The sequence below is a fragment of the Larimichthys crocea genome, chromosome XV (genome assembly GCF_000972845.2).
Source record: "Larimichthys crocea isolate SSNF chromosome XV, L_crocea_2.0, whole genome shotgun sequence".
NCBI classification, from domain to species: Eukaryota; Metazoa; Chordata; class Actinopteri; family Sciaenidae; genus Larimichthys; species Larimichthys crocea.
Window position 1 is genome coordinate 17513758 of NC_040025.1, and position 23797 is coordinate 17537554.

The 23797-nt window shown below is 40.9% G+C and overlaps 1 protein-coding gene across 2 annotated transcripts in view; it reads left to right on the forward strand.

Moving 5' to 3' along the window:
- Positions 1–23797, forward strand: part of slc6a17 (solute carrier family 6 member 17) — a 34863-nt gene that overhangs the window by 6478 nt on the left and 4588 nt on the right. Inside the window, exons 1-11 of one of the 2 annotated variants that reach the window (XM_019259315.2) lie at positions 8022–8530; positions 11992–12415; positions 15936–16093; positions 17646–17772; positions 18902–19083; positions 19836–19946; positions 20785–21026; positions 21146–21338; positions 21984–22176; positions 22279–22438; positions 23501–23663. In XM_019259315.2, coding sequence (XP_019114860.1) covers positions 12115–12415; positions 15936–16093; positions 17646–17772; positions 18902–19083; positions 19836–19946; positions 20785–21026; positions 21146–21338; positions 21984–22176; positions 22279–22438; positions 23501–23663 — 1830 coding nt within the window. In that variant the 5' untranslated portion in view covers positions 8022–8530; positions 11992–12114. Of the gene's footprint in view, positions 1–8021; positions 8531–11991; positions 12416–15935; positions 16094–17645; positions 17773–18901; positions 19084–19835; positions 19947–20784; positions 21027–21145; positions 21339–21983; positions 22177–22278; positions 22439–23500; positions 23664–23797 lie in introns of those variants that run through there. The other variant, XM_027288737.1, reaches the window with a different exon arrangement.

The following is a 23797-nucleotide window of genomic DNA, read 5'->3' on the forward strand; positions in this document are numbered from 1 at the left end:
TCCAGCATGCAGCTTGTGTTTCTAAACTGTCCTAAGTGACTGACATATTTATTGTGGATGGACTTCTCAAGCCTAAAGTCAGCTAGTCATCCTCATTGTGTCACTTCCTGAAGCACAGTGACATTAATGATACCATCTAGTGGTGATTAATGGTTATATCAACCAAACCAAATTAAATCTTTTGCACTTGCACTCCGCTATTTTTGATTTGTCAACAGTGAGTACAGTGGTTGTCTTTATGGCTATATGATTATATGTAAAGGGTGAAACATTCAGTATATTATTAGTAGGTACTGATTTTACAACATAAAATTCAATCAGGTTTTCAGCTTTGAACATTTCACCAGTGGTGGAAAGTAAACTAAGTATAATCAACTGCTGCTCTTAAATTAGAGATAGTTGTATAAGGATCTGAATGCTTCCTCCTGCACTGTATTTCACTTCTGTATCCTGTAAATGTGGAGAACAAGGTCTTATAATTGATAAATGTCCTGAAGCCCAAATATGCTTTTAGATTCTGACCAGTGAAATAGTATCATCAAAACTTTATTTTCCTCTTAAAGGTGGCACATATACGGAGAGCTGGCAGTGTAATAACTTCATGCAGCCAGACAAACGGCCTGTCAAACAGGCACCTTCAATGTATGGAAACCAGCTTTGATTACAGCCAGAAACTCTTTTGTGGGCCTTGTGAATTATGGCCAATTACCTTTACCCTCTTATAATAATCATTTGTTTTCCCTACTGTCACGAGCAAGACCTTGGAGTTGCTATTACCTAAAACTTCAGTAGGCGACTACAGGTTGAAATATATGGCAATAATCATTCCCACTAATGGCCGTGGAGCACAGAGCAAAGGCAGTTTTTATAGAGCCCAGAACTGTACATCAAACCCAGTCACTAGCCAGATTTTATGACCAGGTCATTTCACCCTTTACTCTGTTGTTTATGGTTTTAATGGCAGACTGTTGCCAGCTTTCATGGCTGCGGTGGCTGATTTTAATTCAGGCAACATGCTGCTGACCCCAAAGTTAAGCATCTTTACAGCAAGAATGACACTCTCGCTTAATCATTTGAATCATCCTGTCAACCCAACAGCTTGTGAAAAGGATGGTAATATATAGGTGATGGCTCCTGCTGTTATTATATTTGCTTTTAGCCCGAGGGACCTTTTACTGTTGCTGTAAAACAACAAAAGAGCCCACTGCAAAAGAGACATCAAGCCTTTGTCACCCTGCAATCGAATTGACGATGAAACAGGGTGTGAAGAAAACAAGAAATGAAATGAGAGTGAGGTATAAATGGAGGGAGAGCTGAGACGACGAGAGAACGAGACAGCCAGCAGTGATAATTGATGAGGCCACAGAGCGATGGCAGAGATGAGGTCATTTGTCTTCAGGAGAGGAAGAGCGAGAGAAAGAAGAGGAGGTATACAGACGAAGCTGTCTGCCGATGGAGCTGGCAGCCTGCCAGACTCTGTATGAGGGCATCTGAGCAACAGCAGAATTCATCACAGTGACTGCTGGCCTTGTTACTGATGAAGACATGAATCTGAACATGGAGAGTGAATCAGGCTGGAGAGCACAGAGTTATATCAGCCGTTCTCAGCTGAAAAGCCCAGCCCTCCACATTTTTCAATTTTTTTTACCTTATACTTTATTCGCCTGCGTACACATGAGCTCATTATGCTCCCTGTCACCCTGCTTTTAGATTCATAACTCATCTCATTATGCTCCCTGTCACCCTGCTTTTAGATTCATAACTCATGTTTTTAATGGTGCAAATCACTGTATTCTCTTCTGTTTGAGAAGAGAGCATAATTGGCTGTTGTTCATTTATTGAGCATTTCTGAATACACTAAAAACCGTACGCTTCTAACGCTCTCTCGAATACAGATTGAAGCTTTTCAGACTAACTCTAAAGAACAGACTTTTTTCTGGAGGTTCCTAAAGTAAATACAGGCCTGTTTTTAGATACAGTGTGCTGTCATCCCAGAATAATTCACAACAGACCTTGAAGCTAGGTACTCTGCAAAGCTGAGCAGTTTTTAACGTCTTAAGCATCCATTTGCTGTAACAGTGGATGTTTTTAGTGATGCTGCCTTTGATTTATATGAAGACCAAACTTAAATGCCTTCCATCTTTGCTATTTTGATGGATTTTATTTGTCTTTGTCGACTCTCGTTGTCCTCAATCCTAAACGAGGCACTTCTTCCTCCATGTGTCTTTCTGATGGTACATAGAGGTTGAATGTCTGTCTGGTGCTGGTGTCTTGGTTGCCACTCCCTGCTGCATAAGCCCAGATGGCAGCGAAGCCCTCCCTCCACAGCAGAGGTCTCGGCAGCCTGCCTCAACAGCCGGAGACGAGATGGAGGGAGGAGAGAGGATTACTATGCTAATCATTCTGAGACATGAGACTGATTGTGCAAAACTGTGGAAAATGGCTTATCTATATCTAATGTTTCTCATTTACTGATCTCATAGAACAACAAATTGCACAATCCAATGTAAATTGAGCAACATTACAAAGTGAACATGTTTATATAACATGTCATCAACATGGGCAGATATTCTCTGATAATTTCCCACATTTTCATTTGACACTGCAGGCAGGAAGAAGATGTTACCTGTACTGAAACGATCTCACAGCCTGAAGGTTTGATGGTGCTGCTGCACTTCTAACCAGTAGAGGGCGTAATAATATCACAGTACCAGCATCCTAACTTTGACCAGTCTCTTTAAGGTTTACGCTCACTCACCACTTTATTGGGAATAGCTTTAAAATCTAAGCTCAGCCATTAATTCAGAATTTATAAAGATTATAATGTTCAGTTTTGACTGACACTGTCAGAAAGGTGTTCATTCAACTATTCAACTCAGTGTGCATTATTGTGGTTGCAGTGGTGGACTGCATTATATTGAGAACTGTATCTGATTTACAAACTGTGGTGTTGCACTGAGGTAGTTCAGTGAAACACCACCACTAACTCCATCCTACACTAAATTAACGTGGAAATTTTAACAAAAACATGCCATTATCAGCTCAGTAAAGGTAGAATATGTGACAGAGCTGTTATTGGAATTTATATAAACGATGCACAGACTACATACAGCAATACGTTCAGTTCGTTTGGACCGTTATTTACATGTCACTTTATGACTGCCGCTTGCTGTGTGACACATGAACTTCTGCGCACTCAGAGCTGTGTAGAGTGGAGTGTGAAAAAAAATGTACAGGATTTTTTAATTCACAACTTAGAGAGTGCAGAGGCTGAATTGAATTAGAATCCCCTTCATCTAATTTCTTAAATCCAATTTTTGTGCAGGACTTCCTGTCTTTTCCATTATTCAGAGCTGCTCAGTTTTTTAGCTGCTGGCTGAGGTATTGACGCCAAGGGAACATGAGTCACCCTGTGGTCTGTTTGTGAGCAGTGGCCTTTAAATCACGTAGGTCCATTAGATGTTCATCCATGAATAAATATAGCCCATAGGTTTTCCATAGCTGGGTGTAGTAATGTTATCCAACACTAGATTCCTGATGCCAATATTGCGTGCTGTGTTATTTAAATTTTTACTAAAAATCCATTGCAGTGCCAGCACAGCAGGGGTTGATTATGATTTAATTAACATGATGTGAAGTGGGACTCTTTGGGTGCAACATGGATTTTTGGGAAATATGACAAAGAGAGACCTCATTACATCCTCTGTTCTTAATTGAACTGTAGCATCTGCTGTGGTTGAGGCTGGTTAACCAAGAGACAGAGACACAGGAGGTTTGGTTAATCCAGTTTTGCAAATTACACAAATACACACCCACAACACATGCACGTGAACATATCCCGATGGACCGCAGGGAGTGCAGATTTATGACAAGTACGCAGCTGCAGGGTCACAACATCCAGAGTGCAAACATTTTGTTCACAGTCTTTTATCCTGTTACATAACATACGATGCGTGCTCTGTTTCTTTAAGCGCCGTAGTGTCCTTCTGGCACAAGTTGCTGCATGTTAGTCATCATGAGGTGGCAGAGAAGTGTCCACAGTCTGATGTAGACTTTTCACAGGCCACTGATCGGGTCTGTGGGGGTTTGGGATATCATGTCACCATGGTACATATCACTGCACAGCTGATGTATTTAAGGCTTTCAACCAAAAACTGTAATTATAACTATAAATAATGTGACCAAACCTTTGCTTGCTATTTTATTTATTTACAGGAGCAGCTTCCAATCAATTGTTTTGTTGTTTCAATCAGGACAAACCAGCTCATGCCCATTAATACCAACATGGACCAATGAGTTTCCATTATGCATGATCAGGATGAATGCACATTGATCTGTACAAGTCTTTAGTGTTTGTTTATTTCTTTTACTGTACAGCCTTGAACAGTGGGACTGCCATCTGGTATACTGGAGGGCAGGACAAGGCGGACCAGTGTTCACACTATATCACCAAAATCTACAGGGATGACTGTAACCCTCCCTGAGCTTCACTTTACACGATGACTTTTACAGCAGTGTCTGAAAAAGAACAACACGTTGTTTTAAAGCAGCTGCACTGCAGATTTAATACAAGGATTGTGACATTTGTTTCATTTCACAATTCATTGATTTTCTTCTCCGAGGAAATGAGTGCAGATTTGTTTCTGCCTTTTGTAGAAACAATTTCACAATCACACTATACTACTAATGGCTCCAGAAACACTGCACAATATTTAAGAGAATAGAACAGTTACTGATGTCACAATCCTGCATGATAAGTTGTTGATCTATTTCCAGCATCCTTTTGTCCTCAAACACCCACCCACACACACACACACACACACACACACACACACACACACACACACACACACAAACTGCATAGACAACCACAAGGCACAATGAGTGGTTTGTAGTGCAGTTTCTCTTCTCCATTTGAACAAGCCCTTCAAATGTGAATAAAAATTATTAATTATTAAAGAACTCAACCAATATATATATATATATATATATATTGGTTGAGTCTTAATAATTATATATATATACTATATTACTACTATACTATACTATACTATACTATCTATCATATCTACTATCTATCTATCTATCTATATATAGTATATAGTATATAGTATATAGTATATAGTATAGTAGTTCTAGTAACTGTCTTCTTTCTGCGCTCATAAAAAAACTATTTCACTCTGTGAGGTTTCCTTTGTATTAAACATTTTTATAGTTTGTTTTGAGAAAGATGGACATCTTTGTACTCATCCAACAGAGTCACAGCCTCCAGGAGCTATTTAACCAAACCTAAATGATTGTTGCCTATTGATGGTGTCTTGTGTCGGACTATCATGCATCATCAGTTTAGCATTGATTTTACCGCAGCACATTCATCACAGATGTCAATACCACTGCTTGTCCTCTCACAGTCGTGACTTCTATGTTTCTTTATCTAGGAAAGAAGAGTGACGCTTTACTAGTTGAAAAGCAGGGATGGGCGATTAATGGAAAGTAAAAATTAAAGGGACAGAGTAGGAATACTTAATGAGATATCTGTCCCAGAAGATTATGTATAGTAATGTTTGGTGAACAAATGTGAAAAAAACAGCTCCTTTTCAGTGCTGTTGTACCAGCAGCATTTCTATGAAGAGGACAGGTGAGCCAGTGTGTTTACAGTTGCCCTGCAACCTACTGCTGCTGTTTATTCATGGACAGAAAAGCAGCAGGTAGTCAGCCAGGGGACTAGCTAAATTATCCTTCCCTCCACATTTGTTCATCTCTTTCCTATGGCAGTGATTACACACCCAAAGGGGGGTAGGCAAAGGTGTCAGTGCACTGACAGGGTTGGGACTGCACCATTTATAGCAGGCAAAGGGGGGGAGCAGAGGGAGGAAGTTAAATTGTGAGTGCCGAAGAGGCTCAGCTGCACACTAACACCCCCCGAGACATGGATCAGATTTAGGCCGCCGGTGTTCGTCAGCATGTAATTGTGGCCTGGCAACCTGGCTCTCCTGAGATAAAGACTGGTGCTCCACTGATGGTGAATGGGATTCTCACAATATTATCAAATGTATAAATATAACCACCATTCATAAATTTCTGTCGAGCTGATAAATCCTACTGAGCGGTGCGATGGGGAAACATGTTATCTCCCACCTGTTCCAATGCGAGTTTTCACATCCAGAATCAATATTTGATGATGCACTCTTGGATTATATTATTGCATATGACTGAAGTCAGTTTAAGGGTGCTCTTTATCTCCTCTCTATTTACTGGGTCTTTAGCAGCCCGACTCCACAGAACTGAACTCTTATAGATGGTCTTGAAAGACCCGGTAAATCACAGCCCATCGGATGGCTCATTACGCCTTAATTCTGTGCTCCAGTTTAACGTGAAATATTGGCCTCACTGCATCTTCTCTCTCCACTACCCTCTCTGCTGTGTGACATGAATTAAAAATAAATTCACCCAGCTCAAGGTCAAGATGTTTCAGGTCAAAGCTGTAATGATGGAGAGCTGTGTTGATGTTGCACAGTGCCCGCCTCAGTGATTCGGTGCCATCACTCTGAGAATTATGTGTTTATTCATGAAGCTTTAAGCTGAGTAATACTGCAGCAGAATTCTGGCTATGACTAGGAAACAGGGCGCATGGTATCTGCATAATTTAAAGTATGTGTCCATGAGTTGAGTCACACGTCAGAAGCGGTGAAACACAGGCAGGTAAACCAACCCTGTGATAAGTTGTGTTTTACGATACTTCAGTGGCTTCAGGGAGAGGGAGAGGGGGGGGGCTAGAAAAGAAATAAAAAATGCTCACAGGGTGAATAATCGTCATAGGACCAGTGGTTGCCATGGCAACTGATCCCAGCAGTCAGCCCTTGGAAAGTGAGTCACATGAGTGAATTGCAGGAGACATACTGTGCATACATGTTGTCAGTTGATGCAGAACTACTCGTGCGTGAGTGTGTGTCTGTGTTTTAGGGTTGTCTTGTGATGGAAGCAGAGAATTGCCCGGGGTTAGCACGTACAGCACAGTTAGCATGCCCTCTATGTTTATCACAGCAATGTTACTGTGAACATCAAACACTGACACTATATGAAACTCAAAAACTTTGGGCAGCACAGTTTGCACGCACAGTGCAGTTAGGATGCCCTCTATGTTATCTTTTTAAAACATTAGAGTGGAACATGATGCACAGTTTGGAAACTTTGGACTATGATGATAGTCAATATGTTATCATTGGAAAGTCAAACTGTCACTCCTGTGGATAGCCTTCAGTGTCCGACACACAAGTAGCACATTGCATCTCTAAATACTCTAATGCCTCAAACAGCATCCATGTCCTTGTTTGACTCATACCTTCTGACAGCCTCTTTTTCACTCTCTAAGCTCATTATGGTGACAGAGGGAGGATGTTGCCCTGAGCTGAGTGTTTCAAATTGAACGGTGATCTTGAGTTGACAAACCTTTGAGTTTTTAGAATAATGATTCCCATCCTTGATATCATTCAGGCAAAGAATTACATACACGGCTGCAAAAACACAACAAGGCCATGCAAACTTCTCTCCTGTCTATATTCGGAAAATAAAAAGCCACCCACTGAGCCAGAAGATGAAAGTGGCAGGCAGAGGCAAGGACAGGATAAATGGCTGGTGTCAGAAAGAAAAATGACTGCGCCACAAATTATCTTCACTTGAGAAACATCCATTAGGAAGAACCTGTTTTAGTCTACATCCCAGTGCACAACACAACACGCCTGACATGTCTATTAAGTATAAACATCAAGCACCTCCTGTGTAATGGATGTGAACTGTGTCAGGGTATCTTCCATCAGTGTAGAGCAATGTGGACAAATCTGAAAGTGATAGATCTGTTCATTTCTTCTACTACTTATGCACATAATAATATTAATAATAATAATAATGATAATGTGCCCATGAATTTAACATTTAGGCTGGTGGGAACGCATCTTGGCCAATCCAGACACCATTTGCACAAGCAGGATTCATTTACTTCGTTTGATGAACCTGAATGCAGGCTACCTGTGTGACGCTGTTATTACCGTCCTGTGAACACTGCAGATGTGTGCGTTTTGTTTTTTTTCATCAATTGCTGACGTGCGCACGACCGGGTGAGTCAAACCTGCGTCAGACTTCGTCGTGACTTTCCATAGTAATTTATCCATCCTACTGGGAGCTGATTTATCCCACAACACAGCCACACAACCACGTGGAAACCAGAGAGGGCTGCGAGATCACATCGTTGATGTGCCCGGACTGAGACTAAACAGTCGCTGTGAGCCGTTTACCTGCATAGGTTAATATCATTATAGTATCCAAACTTGTGGCAGGCGTTGAGCTCCTGCGTCAGACTTTACGCACCATGCGCTGCGTGTGGCTGGAAGCTGTGTGATTTCGCATCTCTTTGCGCGCAGAGATGCTGCACACTGAGACAGTCCCTGAATGAAGATACGCGAACATCACTTTTGGATTCATACTGTCGCGCTGACTCGGACCCGTTATAACCTGTTATAACACTGCATACAAGGTAAGAACGAAGAATTTGATCAGAATTCAGATTATGTTATGATATTAGTTTGCCGTAGTTTAATTCCCCCGCACGTAAAAATGTAATGTCTTGATAACATTGACAGAGAGCGTCGCTCATTAATCCTCCGTGTTTGACGATGCCGCGCCATGTGTGTCCACATTTGGCTCGTATATGACAGATCGCGGAGCAGCCGATCACCTGCTGACTGCTGTCTGTGCTGTTTGCAGCTCCGCATTGCTGTTATAAGGTGGTTCATTTGACCTTGACAGGCTTGCTTCGGAGGTTATATCCACGTACAGCCCTAAAGCTGGGTTGTATATGGGCCTTTGTGTAACGTGTTTGAAGGATACCTCAACATGGCCGTGCAGGTGCTGTTTTGTACCTGTCGGAATCACCATGTTGTCCAGGCTCACATCCCACTGGGAGGCAAAGTAACTCATCGTTACTGAGTGGCGTTACATTTTACAATGACACCATTTTCTAAAGTCTGTCTGTGATGGCTGCCTGATTGACACACAGCAGCAGATCCCACAACAGACCAATCACCCTTTTGCCACAATCTATCATCCCTTCTCAGTCCTGTCAGGGCAGCTCAATGATATTTGCAGCAGACCCTCAGGGGATATCATTTGATGGTGAGAGGCGAGATAGGCGACCATTGATGCTGCAGGGATGTGATTTCAATTTTGCAGGAAGAGCCATTGCTTAGCAACCAGACTAGATAAAAGTGAGAGCGTATCTTTGTAGGAGACACAGAGAACCTGTGCTGTTGCATCATCAACACCAAAGGATCTATGGAGAATTAGGAATATGTAGTTCTAGGAACATGCAGCAGACTCACACATCTGGGGGTCTGTTAGCACCTCTCTCGTGTTTTCTTGCTTCCACAACATTCCTAATTACATGCATTTTGTTCTCTTCAGTACACTTTCTCATAGCATCCTGAAAAAAACTTGCCGCTCACTATGTTTCCCTCACATGAAGATTGAAATCTGAGTTATAATCTACAAGAGTGTCTTGCACTGAGGTCCTGCTGTCTCTGTAATGTGCCATCTGTGTCAGCACATACTGTGAAACTCGGAAAGTTGCCTGTGAATTTCTGCTTCAACATCGAAAACTTTCACTGCCCATGATTAATAAGCCAGAGCGAGAATCATTTCTGCCAATAACGGATTGTTATAAACCGCAAAACTTTGTGTAAAGTCTTTCAGAGCTCGGCTCTACACATCTCAAAATCCCCCCAAAAAACTCAGCAGCTTGGCCCCAAAATATTTTTGTTTCCAAACATGCATGTCGTTACTCCACACCTCATTTGGAGAGTGTTCAGAGATGACTCAGTACTGTGAAGTTGTAGACTGCTGTGGGAAAGGTCACTCCTGTTCTGGGACTCCGTGTGGAGCTCTCGGCCTCGGAGCTGCTATGTGTCGTGACTGCAGGGGCTTATCGCCACTGTTGAGGAATGTGATGTGCGTGCTGCTGGTGCGGCCTCTGGGTAGGCTTAGAGTCCAGCCGACTGGCAACTGTACTTGAGAAGTCACTGTGAATAAAAGCCCAGCTCTGATTTCAGTTAGCTGCATCTGTTTTCAGATTAAAGGCCTTGTCTTCAGATCAAACACCTCTGGCTTTTATTCTCAGCCCTTGAAGTGAAAAGTCAAATCTCATCCATCCCACACATCTAACCCTGTCTGGGTTTCTGTTTTTTTCTGTTCTTTTCAGGCATTTAATCAATGCTGTCTGCATCATTCATTGTTCTGCTGACCTTTAGTTAATTAGTTAATGTGCAATAAATGCTAACTCATCTCATCATGTTTTCATGTAATTTAGAAGCACCAGCCTCTGAGGGTCACAGGTCACGTCATTCTGAGTGTTTCATGCTTGCAGCTACAAATTTCAGTTTTAATTTAAAGGTATTAAGCCTCCATGTATACAAGGTTTCCTAGTGCTTTATAGAAGAGGTGGGCAACACCATCCTGGGAAGAGGTGCTGTTTTATTCGGCAAATGTATTTAAAGAGGAACTCCACTGATATTACCCATCAAAGCTTGTTTACACATGTTAGCGAGTTCATACTACTGCATATGTGAAATACGTTTTGTGTGCGTCAAGTGAGTTAGCTGTGCTTGAGGCCGCTTTAGCTGCTTTCAGCATAAAACACCTGAATATCTGACTGAACTGTTCAGGTTGCATTGTGGGTAATGTAGGCACTATGTTTTAACAGGGAAGAAGAATGTGTGTTATAAAAACACAATATCTCTGATTATGCTGTATCAATCTTGATACTTTTAGTATTGCACTCTTATAAAATTATTGGACCAATGATGGGCAGTATAGTATCAAACAACATCAGTGCTCTTTTAATGTGCCTATTGTTTATTGGTCTATTATCTACTAAATTAAATTGGCACAAAACCAAAAGAGGTGTCTGTGATCATGCTTACCTCCTCTGCTAAAACAGTAACTGTAAAAATCTAATTTATTCAGGAGAATCAGACCTTCTAGTTTCTGACACAGGAGCTCTTATACTGAGTTACTTTCTACACCAGTTTCCCTGGAGGCAGATACTACACAGGTTTGTAGGATAATCAGTGGATTTTTTACAAAGGGGCACTGAAAAGGTAACACACGCCCAAAAACTTTCTCTTTAGGAAAAAAGACTACCAGACTCTGAAATTTTAAAACAATCTGCAGACAAGACGTTAAAGCCATGTGATTAGAAACAAATACACTAATAACTGATTGAATCTGTGCTTAGAGGCCTTAGTTTTATTGCCCTGCGTTCTCCTGAGACCAGCAGTAACACAGACAGACACACTGCTGTTCATGCTGTTCACATGACTCAACTTTAGTATAATGGGCTCTGCTGTGAAAAACATTGTAATTCAATCTTTAGGTTTCATTCTCTGTAATGAAGTGGATTACTGAAATACCTCGTGTATGGCTCTAGAGTGCTGCAGTTTTACTACCCTCTTAAAATACTCCACGTACTAACTAGCAAACCGGAAAAACAGTGCATATGATTCTGACCCACAATGGTTAAAGTGACTTGTGACAGGTCTGACTCCTGATATGTTTTTCTGCTGCCACTAATGATTACTTACATTATTGCTTAATCGGATTATTTTTTACGATGAATTTGTTTATTCATCAAACAAACCAGCAGATCAGATGCTAAAAATGCTTTTGTTTTATATGATAGAAGAGTTCAGCTCAGTTAGTGTGATGGTAACAGGAATAGCAACCAACCTTTTTACTTTTAGTCATTCACTTATTTGAAAGTTTTCATGTTGCTAGTTTCCTATGGAACAAGATCATCATATTTTGACAATGAGGGAGAAACAGTTACAGTATAACTATATGTATGGTGTTAAGACAACATTTATGGTTTAGGAAGAAGCAGAAAGAAGTACTGTAGTTATTCCTAAGCCACCTACTTTCCCCATCTGTCTGTTCTCTTTACAGATTTAAGAAAATAGCACACCTTTCTTCCCCTTGCTTCCTCCTGATCTCCCTCCACTCAGTCACCTCAGGCTCCTCCTCTTGCCTGAACCACCCTCCACCTGAAGGAGCTCCTGAATTGCAGCCATGCCAAAGAACACCAAGGTGACGCAGCGGGAGCACAGCAATGAGCCAGTCACTGAGTCTGTGGCTGACCTGCTGTCCCTGGAGCATCCCATGGACTATAAGAGCAGTCAGATGAGTATGGGTCTGAGTCCCGGCTCGACTGCTCCAGTAAAGGCCCTGCTACCCTCCCCTGATCCAGACGCTGAGGACGGGCGACCAGCCTGGAATAACAAGCTGGAGTATATCCTGGCTCAGGTGGGCTTCTCTGTGGGCCTGGGTAACGTCTGGAGGTTTCCCTACCTGTGCCAGAAAAATGGTGGAGGTAAGCAGATGGATGTGTGTACATGATTTTGGTGTGTTTTAACAGTTCAGTGTCTGAATCACTAAAACCTGAAGTTTTGTGTAGCCCAACGTGCAAAGCATAGTAACACTTCCCAGGTTTGGAAGTCGGTTCCTAATTGGGCCACCCATGGTGATCATGTGTCCCCTCAGGGTGCTGAGTAATTGTTAACAACAAGAAATGTTGTGCTGAGTCAATGCTGTTAATACAATTTGTATTTTATTAGTTCTATAAAATCCTCAATGAAATAAGCTACCAGATGGAAGTAGTTAACTTGATAACACAATTTCAGTTTTCTCCCTTTGTTTGAGTACAGGATTTACATTTTCCTGTCTGCAGTCTCATCCGTGATACTGTTCTGTGGCAGATATACCAACTGGTCTCTGTGATGACATTTAATGCAGTATTGCTCTATCTCATAAAATCTTCATTTGCATCACATTACAGAAAGAAATACTATAGAATGATTTCTTCTTCAGGATCAAGTCAATAAGCACAGTTATGTATTTCATGGCTGTTGTTCTACTTGACTCACACACACAGCACTAACCCAATTGCTCTTCCCAGCATGTAAACATTTCGCCCAAGGAGAAAACAGCGTGGTGACAGTTTCAGCCACCTAAAATGTTGCACTTGTCCAAACTGCCACAACATCTTACATTATTCTGAATCATTGACCATCTGTCCGAGGAGTAAGTTTAGTGAAAAGAAAACAGTGGCACGCTACAAAGTAGCTTTTCTAAAATAAGCCAGGATGTGATGAAGATGATCTCCTATAAAGTTTGTCTTTTGTCTTGTTGTGTTGTGGATTTTTGCTGCACCATAATTTGATTGATAAAATTGTGTACACATAGCATCGATTCTCAGCCTGCATTCTTCATTTTGATTAAAGGTAAAGTTTGACATTTTGGGAAATAAGTTTATTCTATTTTATTGTCAAGAGGTAGATGAGAAGATACCACTCTTTTCTGTTTTCACCCTTGACATGTGAGTAGTATCAATCTTCTCATCTAACTCTTGGCAATCACATAAATAAGCTTATTTCTTAAAATATCCCAGACTAGGCGTCATATTATATATTGACGTTTAGTTTAATAGTATGTTGATTATAAGATAATATTGTTGTCGATTTACAAAATTCTCATCCAGATTTGTGACTCCAAACAAACTGCAGTTGATTGCATTAAATACATTTGATGATATTTTACCTGTCATTTTGCATACATCGCACTATACGAATTACCAGTAAATATCATGCCCTGTGTGCAAGTTTCTCATCATTCTGAAGGAGCTTCAGCCTCCTCCTTGTCCTTGAGAAATTGCATCCTGTCAGACAATTAGCCAACTAACCGTGCAAGTCGAGGAGAAGCAGTCTCTCTGACATTTCTCAGACTTTGTAAACTTGTGCTGTCAGCAGCTACAGGATGAAATAATTTCTGCACAGCAGGTATAACACGTTAGGATTTAGTCTTTATTTGCTTTTCTTGCATATTTCTCAGCCTTATCTCTTTCCTTTTATGATTTTCGGGTTCTGTGGTGAGATGAGAGGGCGGTTATGACTAAGATGGAGGAAGTGGAAGAGTAAACACTGATTTCCTGGGTTTTCAGACATTGTTGGCTCTACCTAGCGTGGGAGGTGTGTGTACGAGGGTATTTGAAATCCATGATATAACAAAGCTAGATAATTTTATTCAGAGTGTGTATGAGTGTATCCCCTGCAGAATTTGACTCTGGAGGCGGTGCTGCATTGTCTTGTCTAAGCTTGTCAGAGATGAGAACAAACTGTCTCTAGTCCATCTTTGTCCATTTTTTCATCGTTTCTAGGCAAGCAAAGGTTTATAGTATTATCTTTCAACACAAAGGCTCATGTTAAAATAAATCATGGACACAAAACACAAAGAAATATGTTGACAGGCTTCCTTACCTCACCTATCAAGCTCAGTCTGCCTCAGTGAAGCAGTTGCAGCCAAAGAAAAACTAATCTAAATGATCCTGTCTTACAAAAAATAATTTAAGTAATTTATTTCTATTATCTTCCTGATGGAACCTTTTTGATGTTAACGTTTGTCTTTGTCGATCACAGTAGTCCACACTAGACAAAAAGTACCAAACTTTTCTCCGGGAAAGATAATGGAACCACTAGCTGTATCTTTTATGCTCTTTATGACTCTGTGAAAGTGGTGATAGGAGGCACAAGAGGAAAGGGTTTGTCCTCTGTGGAGCCTGAATGCGTTTTGAAAGGTCATCAAAAACATGAGACTGTGAGGAGTATGAATACCTGCTGCAAATTCATTAAAACCTGGCCATTAGTATTCATGAGACCAATAGTGTTTGAGATTTTTAAGACTTTTTAGACTGTTTTTTTATTCCATGATTACCCCTCAAGGAGGTTTATGGACATAGTTACAATTAAAAAATAAAAACAAAGAGAAATAAAGTTGACAGCAACACAGAACAGAACAATGAGTAAATCATAGTGGTAAATATTTTAACAAACTTAATGAGATTAATAAACTATTTGATGTTTAAAGTGTTGAATTGTTTTATTTATCAATGCTTAGATTAATCCAGTATTTTCCTTTAACTGTAATGTGTTTCTCTCATCATCAAACCTAGGACAAACTTACATGTGATATTTGTTTCTTTGATCTCCTGTCCACAGTCACATATATATGTTTCTCTGAAATTAACTGTTGTTACTAACATATTTCAATGTATACATATTTGCTCTGTACATAGGGTCAGTTTTAACAGTCTGTAGCTACACAGAGTTTATCATAGACCTTATTGTACCAACCATAAAGAGTTGAACCTGTAACATCATGTATTCTGGATTAATATTTCCTTTAATGGAAATACAAGGAAACAAGGAACAAGAAAATACAATAGGGTAAGACAGTTTCCCTATATCCTCACTAACACATTTTGTTTTCCTTTGTTCTGTGTGCTCAGAATAGACATCAAAGATCAGTGAAATTAGTCAGTTCTAACAGATAATGATACCACTGTGTAACATGACATTGTGTCCCTGTCTTTGTTTCCCTTGTCTGCTGCAAGCTCTCATAGCCACTCACGGCACGATCAGTATTCTTGATTGAGTCAAACGACATTTGTTTTATAGTCTGGAAACAGGCTGCCCCCTCCAGCTGTCCATCAGTATGAGCCAGTCCTCTCTGGCTGTAGATGGTTTTGTCACCATGGTGCCCCTTCATGTCTTGACGTAAGCAGGACATGGACGTGACTTGTCCTCTTTGCGTGTGCACTGCACTTTTCTTTCTCTGCCCCTTCTGCAAAAAAGATGGTGAATGGAAGGTGACGATGACAAGGAAGATGCCAAAACAGAGAATTTAACAATTAATCTTCTGATGTTTTTTTGTTTTTTAAATGAGCATTTTGTCCTTTACTATACAGAGATGTCAAACATAGAGCAAAGAAACATCCAGATAATCAAGCTGTACACTTTGCAAAAATGCCTTTTTCCTCTGTCCCTATTCTGTCTCAGGTGCATACCTAGTACCCTATTTTATTCTCCTCCTCCTCATCGGCATCCCCTTGTTCTTCCTGGAGCTGGCAGTGGGTCAGAGGATCAGGCGTGGCAGCATCGGGGTGTGGAACTACGTCTACCCACAGCTGGGAGGCATCGGGGTCTCCAGTCTGATGGTGAGTGCCAACATGAAGAGCTGCAACTGTGAGCCACATGAGACACTGACTGTGAGAAAATTAATAAGACTTTTACCAACAGGACAGGGGCTCCCAAAATAGCTCCCCCCACTTTACTAGCAGCTCTGTGAGGCTATATTTAGACACAGTGATGCTTCCTCAGAATGACAGTGCTAATAGGGAGTTGTTTAGCAGATATAATTTTGATCCAAAGGGCAACTGAGGCTGATAGGACTGTCATAAAAGTGTTTGATAAATTAAAATTGGAATGGTGGAGCTAGATTAAAAGCTAAAGGATCACCAAAGCCATTGCAGTTCGTCCTCTGCGGACATGATTGACTGTACAAAATTATATAAGAATTTATCTTTTCGAGAAGAGTTAAATCAGGGGAAACTGGACTTGGTTCCACTTCTTATCACCAAAGTAGTGGACCGACCAACCAACACTGAATTCAAGTTGACTGTAGCCGCTGACTCCACTCATCTGTCTCCTTATGTATCCATAAAGGAACCTGTCTATTAAACTGTGTGAGTTCCTACCTTCTGCAGGGAGGCTGATTTATTAATGACTGATGAATTATTAGTGGAAAACATACAGACATATTTATTCCACTTTATAGTAAACGTGTAAAACAATAAAGCAATTAAGCTACAATTAAGAAAAAATATGCAGCAACCATCAGGGCTTTTTGCGGCCTCACTAACTGACTTTTCATTAGTTTTTAATGTCTCATCACTGATCTGTTAAGTATTAATGAATGATTGATTTACCATTATAATCTAATTAGTGAAAATTTATGATCCCTTCTGTAAAATATTATATACAGTACCATAATACCATAATAATTGTACACATGATTAGGCTGAAGACTAAAATCTGTATTAAGGATAAAGATCTTTAAACACAGACACCTACTGTTGTTGGACTGGTGTTGTATCGAAGATGGTCATTGCCCCACATGAGACTTTGGGATGTCATGTGCAGGCTCAGAGACGACAAACTGTACTGTGGAACTCCCTCTGCCTGCTCATATTTACTTCCTCTTGATGTTTTACAGCAAGCGGCATGCAAAGACCAGCACCAATCATTGTCATAATCTGTCTCCATCATCTGCAGGAGCAGTGACCCATAATGTCCCCCATCCCATCAGCATTATCAGCCTAAAACGTAGTGAGCCAGTGGCTGAACCGGTCAGTCTGTGATCTACTGCGTCACTCCTTCTGTTTGTTAGTCCTTCTGAAAGTGATTTCGTCAAAAGCGAGGAGGGAGAGGCCTAGCCTGGGGCAGTGAGGCGTGTGGAAGCCCGAATGTGGCAGAGGGAGATTCAGCAGCTATAAATACCTTCTCATAGAGGACCCCAACCTTGGCTGCTGAGAGCAAACAGCTTAATAATTCATACACTCTCCGACTTAAGCTGTATGCTCAGTGTCTGTGCCCTGACTCAAGAAGACGCGTTCACCCCAACACACTGCCTGCTGTTTTTCCCTTGTGCTGGTTGTGTTTGTTCTGTATATTTGGGAGTGAGTGTTGTTTTCTTTCATTTCCCCTCAGGTTTGCGGTTTCGTGGGCCTCTATTATAACGTGATTATCGGATGGAGCATCTTCTATTTCTTCCAGTCGTTCCAGTATCCACTGCCCTGGGCTGAATGCCCTATTCAGAGAAATGGAACCCAAGCCAGTGAGTGCACAACACAGCTGAAACTATAACAGAGACAAGTCCCCATACAAAAGACACTACGTAGAAGAAAAACAAATACTGCAGAGTCCTACAAGACAATTCTGTATTCAGCAAAGTATCTCAGCAGATGCAGACACACACAGGCTGTGTGCTACGCAGGACGGTGCTTAAAGCTGCAGAACGTGTCTTTGCATTCAAACAGCTTGCCTCACCGTGGCTCTGCAGTCAAGCAGCAGTGTCTCTGCAGGCTAACAGAGATGTATTTGTGCTGTCTCTATAGCCAAGATGGTCCTGCACTTCAGCCCGCAGAGCAGCTCTGTTGGCGCGGCCTGTCAGATGGTATGACCCGGCTGACAGTGTCAGCTGGTAGCCCGGGGTGGAGGCACATGCAGGTTCTGGCAAAATAAAGGGCATCAGCTTTCATTAACATTCGAGCACAGGATGTTGACTCTGACTATTATTATTATGAGTCCAGCTGAGATGCTGTGGAGCATCCAATAGGATTTAGCTGGAGTTATGTAATTATGAAGTACTTGTACTAGTATTTTCTGTTTTGCAGTTACCAGTACTTGCTAGTCGGCAGAGTTTTTGTGTACGTATGCATACAATGCACCAGCACAAGCTGGGATGAAAATAAATGTTCAAGGAAATGCATTCAACACTGAATATAAATAGAAACTTTTGTTTGTTTACAAGAAAACTCTGCATAGCACCTGGCAGCACATAGCACATGCAAAACATAGGTGCAAAAATATCTATATTAATAGGTTGTTTGCATTAAATCAGTGCAGTGAGATGATTTTAGCTCATTTCAAGAGTTTCCAGTATAATAATGCTGCATTGAATGAAGAAAGATGACACTTGACAAGTTGGTTTGTTTCTCTAGTTTTAAGAAAATAACGATTTTCTGAATCAATAATAGGTACTTGTTAGGATAGAGGTTTTTGCAGGTTTTATAGTTCAATTATATATCTATCTGAGTAGCTACATTAAAATACTGCACACATGCAAATGCAGCAACAATAAACCAACTAATTGGGCATCCCTTCACTAATTTTGTAAATGTGCAGACTCTACTGTCAGAGCACTGTTAATGCCATTTCTTTCTCTATCCTTGTTGCTGTCATAGTCGTGGTGCCAGAGTGTGAAAAGAGCTCAGCCACCACTTACTTTTGGTACCGCCAGACTCTCAACATCACCAGCTCCATTGATGACACGGGCGGCCTGAACTGGAAGATGACACTGTCCCTGCTGGTGGCTTGGATCTTGGTCTGTCTGGCTGTCATCAAGGGCATCCAGTCCTCTGGGAAGGTACGGGGTTTCCATGGCTTCATCATGGCAGGGGCCGAGTCTACTAAATTACAGAGATTACTGCACCATAGACGACACCGCTTATGCACACAATAAATCATTTTAACAAAAGCTTTAATTCTATTTTTAATTTATGATTGATTCATATCGGTGAGAGTTTTATTCACTTTGACTAATGGTTTTCAGTCAAAGGTAAGATCCTAAAGCCTGTCATCAGCACTGGTCTATTTTTGGATCTCATCTATATTATGGAAGAGAGACACATGCAACATTAATAAGCTTAAACAGAACCAAGCAAAGACTGGTTCAGGATGCAGATGGAAAATGCTCCATTTGGCAACAACTGGAACAACATCCTGTAATCTCGATCCAAAGAGTGAGTCACGTACCACAGCACAACATCCAGCTCACATTTTCAATAGGAAAATACACACATCGCCAAGGTTTGACACGGTTTTTTAAACACTAAACTTAGTAATCCAATTATCATAGTCAGTACTGCTATGATTCCCCGAAATGCTATATGAAGGATTTTTGACTCGTCTCTCCAAACCTCAACGAGTCCTCTCTCCACATTTGGTAAAATTTCACAGATTCAGTGCCAAGCAAACATAAAGCAGTTTTTGGTTTGATTCATGTGTGTGTGTGTGAAATGTTTGGTTGCAGTTTTTGTCTTTCTTCATGTGTGAGACCTCAGAAAAGCGTGTCCATGGTAACATTGTAATGTACTTGACTCTCTCTTTCTCTCTAAGGTGATGTACTTCAGCTCTCTCTTCCCATATGTGGTGCTTTTCTGTTTCCTGGTGCGAGGTTTGCTGCTGAAGGGAGCGGTGGACGGCATTGCTCACATGTTCACCCCAAAAGTGAGAGAATAAAAATAATATGATGTACGTTGTGTGCTGCACTCTCAAGCTCGCTGGTCCTTATCCTTCATTCACAGACTGTTAGCCAAACAGATAAGTCACACTGTCTGTGCAAGTTCTTCAGCCATTCAACTGCTTTCCCACCAAGGCCAGTCAGATCCGCTCATACAGAAATGTCATTATATCCACATTGTGTCATGTGTTGGGTTGATGTCTCCCTCCAGTGGCGAACATGTGTAATTACATAGATAAGTGGAAAACATATAGCGTCATTACATGTTGTAAAAAAAAAGAAGGTTATTTTATTAGTTGCTTTATATAATGTGAATTATTTTTTTAATCTGCTGATGTAGATGTAGAAATAGTTAGCAATTTAGTGCATTTGCAATGAACTGAGATTCACGCAGGCCTTCATCAGAGCTGTGATGAAGCTGATGCACTGTGCTGCATATATTGCAAGTAGGCACATGGATTTCTTTGTTACTATTGCATTATGAAATATTAAAACTAAAAAGCTTGAATTAGAGATAAGACCAGATAAATCTGTAGAAGTTCACAAACTCACATGTGGGTCTGTTTTTACAAACACATGTTAGATAGCATCTCATTTCTCAAAACCTCCCAATCTCACCAAATAATGTCTTCAAATATACCAAATATGTTGAATTACAGAGAGATGATATATAAAATAATGTACATGGAGTTGTCAATTTGATATAGAATATCTATGAAATATTGGCATGAAGCTACTTGAGGAAAGAACATCAATGTTAATGTGTTTTTTATAAATATGATGTAATCTGTCACTGATGTTTGATGTTTTTTATCTTTTCTCCAGCTGGAAAAGATGTTGGAGCCGCAGGTGTGGCGAGAAGCAGCCACGCAGGTCTTCTTCGCCCTCGGCCTGGGCTTCGGAGGCGTCATTGCTTTCTCCAGCTACAACAAGCGTGACAACAACTGCCACTTTGATGCAACGCTGGTCTCCGTCATCAACTTCGTTACCTCCATCCTGGCCACTTTAGTTGTGTTTGCTGTCCTGGGGTTCAAAGCAAACGTAATGAATGAGAAGTGTGTTGTCGAGTGAGTGCATCATACTTGAACAAAACGCTACATGATATGTCTCTCTTTAGCAGCTATTATTACTGTAACCACTCACTAACACATCCCTCTTCTCCACATGTATAATTGTACGTGTGCAGCAATGCAGAGAAGATCCTGGGGTTTTTAAACACAGGTGTGCTGAGCAAAGAGCTCATCCCTCCTCACATCAACTTCTCCCACCTGTCTACCGAAGACTACGCAGAGATGTACGGCGTAATTAAGACGGTGAAGGAGGGCAGCTTTGACCAACTGGGCCTGGATGCCTGCATGCTGGAAGACGAACTCAACAAGGTCAGACAGCTTAACAAGATAAGAGAGATAAGAGAATTGATTAACTGAGAAAATAATCAGCAGACAAATTGTGACCAAAATAACCATTAGATGCATTTTCAGTTTCCTCTATAACTGGACATCTCTTTGTATTATTGCAACTGTAGTATTACCTTCTAATGACCACTTACCGGAGGCAATATATACAATATTTTGTATATTTTAAACATGGAGCTTCATCACTGAGTAGAAAGCTAAAACTACTTTGCAGATGATGAGGTCAATCCATATTTTCATTTTCACCGTCATGCTGTTTGTTAATTTAAACCACTGCCCACAGTTCACCCTATCCAGGGTCGATCAATCAGGTGGAGTCATTACTGTACTGACTAATTAATATCTTGGACTGAAAAGTGAGCATGTGAGATTTAATCTAGTGGCTTTCACTTCTCATTGGATACGAAGCCCAGTTTTGGTTGTTCATCTCCAATTTACACATGTACATTATATTATGTCCTCAAATAAGTTCATTCAGTGTTCACATAAATATTGCCAGGACACAGTGATCATCATTATGTTGATTATTTTAAAAATGGTTGCAGTTAACCTAGAATTCATATTAATTTTCTTTTGACTACTCTAACGCTTCTTCTCTCCGTCCCCCAGGCGGTTCAGGGCACTGGTCTGGCGTTCATCGCCTTCACAGAGGCCATGACACATTTCCCTGCCAGTCCCTTCTGGTCTGTCATGTTCTTCTTCATGCTGATCAACTTAGGTCTGGGAAGCATGATTGGCACCATGACCGGCATCACCACACCCATACTGGATGCTTTCAAGATCCGCAAAGAGATCCTGTGTGGTGAGCTACCTGTCTTTACTTCTGCCGTTATTAAACTCAAATCTCTTGTGTTTGATGAGATATTTGTGATTCTCACTGGATGTTTCTTGTTATCCTCCTCAGTGGCTTGCTGTGTCATAGCCTTCCTGTTAGGCCTGCTGTTTGTGCAGCGATCAGGAAACTACTTTGTCACCATGTTTGACGACTACTCAGCTGGTTTGCCTCTCACTGTGGTGGTGATCCTGGAGAACATCTCTGTAGCTTGGATCTACGGCACTAAGAGGTAACTCAACTCGATATGCAGACAAGGCCATATTTCAAAATAATTTCAAGTCCAAAAGGAAAGTTCACAATCTAATTAATTTTAGCCTCATTATCAGAATTCTGACTTTTGATGATCTCCCGATCTTCCTCTAGTGCCGCCATGAAATGTTTATAACACAGTTGGATGGATTGGCGTAAAATCAGTTCAAGACATGAATCTTCCCCTTAAAATCACTTGTAATAACTTTGATAATCCAGGTCCTTTTTATCATCATGTGAAATTTCTGCAATTGGCCAATATGTTATGACCAGCAAGAGCTACAAAATTAATGACATTCACATCAGCCTCAGTTGTGTTTGGCGCTAATGGACTGGCTGCACAACTGGAAAATCACCGGTATATTAATGACTGCTGCAGTTCACTTGGGGGAGGTCCTGTTATTGTGTAAGCTGGTTCACCTTGACTGTTACTTAATGAACTGGGCCATCATTACAGTGATTAAGTCCACCTGTCTTCATAAGCAAATGTTTGTTAACAAATAAGGAGCAGCTGGCAGGTTCAACTAAAATGGTGAGCAGGGTACACATTTCCTGCTAAATATCAGCACATTCATTTTGTTGTTTGCATTTGGATATTAGCATTTAGTTCAAAAAAACACCATGGTTAAGATTCACAGAGTTGCTAGTGTGGCTGTAGTCACTGGGTCTATATCCTAAATCACTCAGTTATAGCTATGGTACAGTATTTACTGTCCACTATTTAATTTCTGTGTCTGAATTTCGAGCAGATTTATGCACTATATGATCAAGGGCATGTACGCTATTTTATACTAACAATCCCACAATTCAATACCCTGCATTTTATATTTATATTTTTTAGTCATGTGATGCCTGTGAGTGATAAAATGTTGATACACAAGTGTTTATCATATGGGGAGTAGTAAATAAGTGACACAGGAGAGCTCGTATGCAGCAGACATTTTGAGTTGTCATATAATGAAAAGCACAGATTAAACTGTCATGGTTCAGTCCATTTAAAGAGATTTCCTTCCCACTCTTTCTTTCCTTCCCTTCCTCACAGGTTCATGCAGGACCTGGAGGACATGCTCGGTTTCAAGCCGTACTCATTCTATTACTACATGTGGAGGTACGTGTCACCAGCTGTCCTGGTGGTGCTCATCATCGCCACTGTCATCGAGATGGCCATCAGTCCTGCAGGATACAACGCCTGGGTGGAGGCTGAGGTCAGTGTTCAGTTTCTCCTATTAATCTGTGTTCAAAGAAAGAAAGAGAGTAGGAAAAGAGATAAACAGAGTGGTGGAAGCACTATCAGACCTGCATGATTATTCCATAAATGTCCTTCTCCTCTTTACCTCCT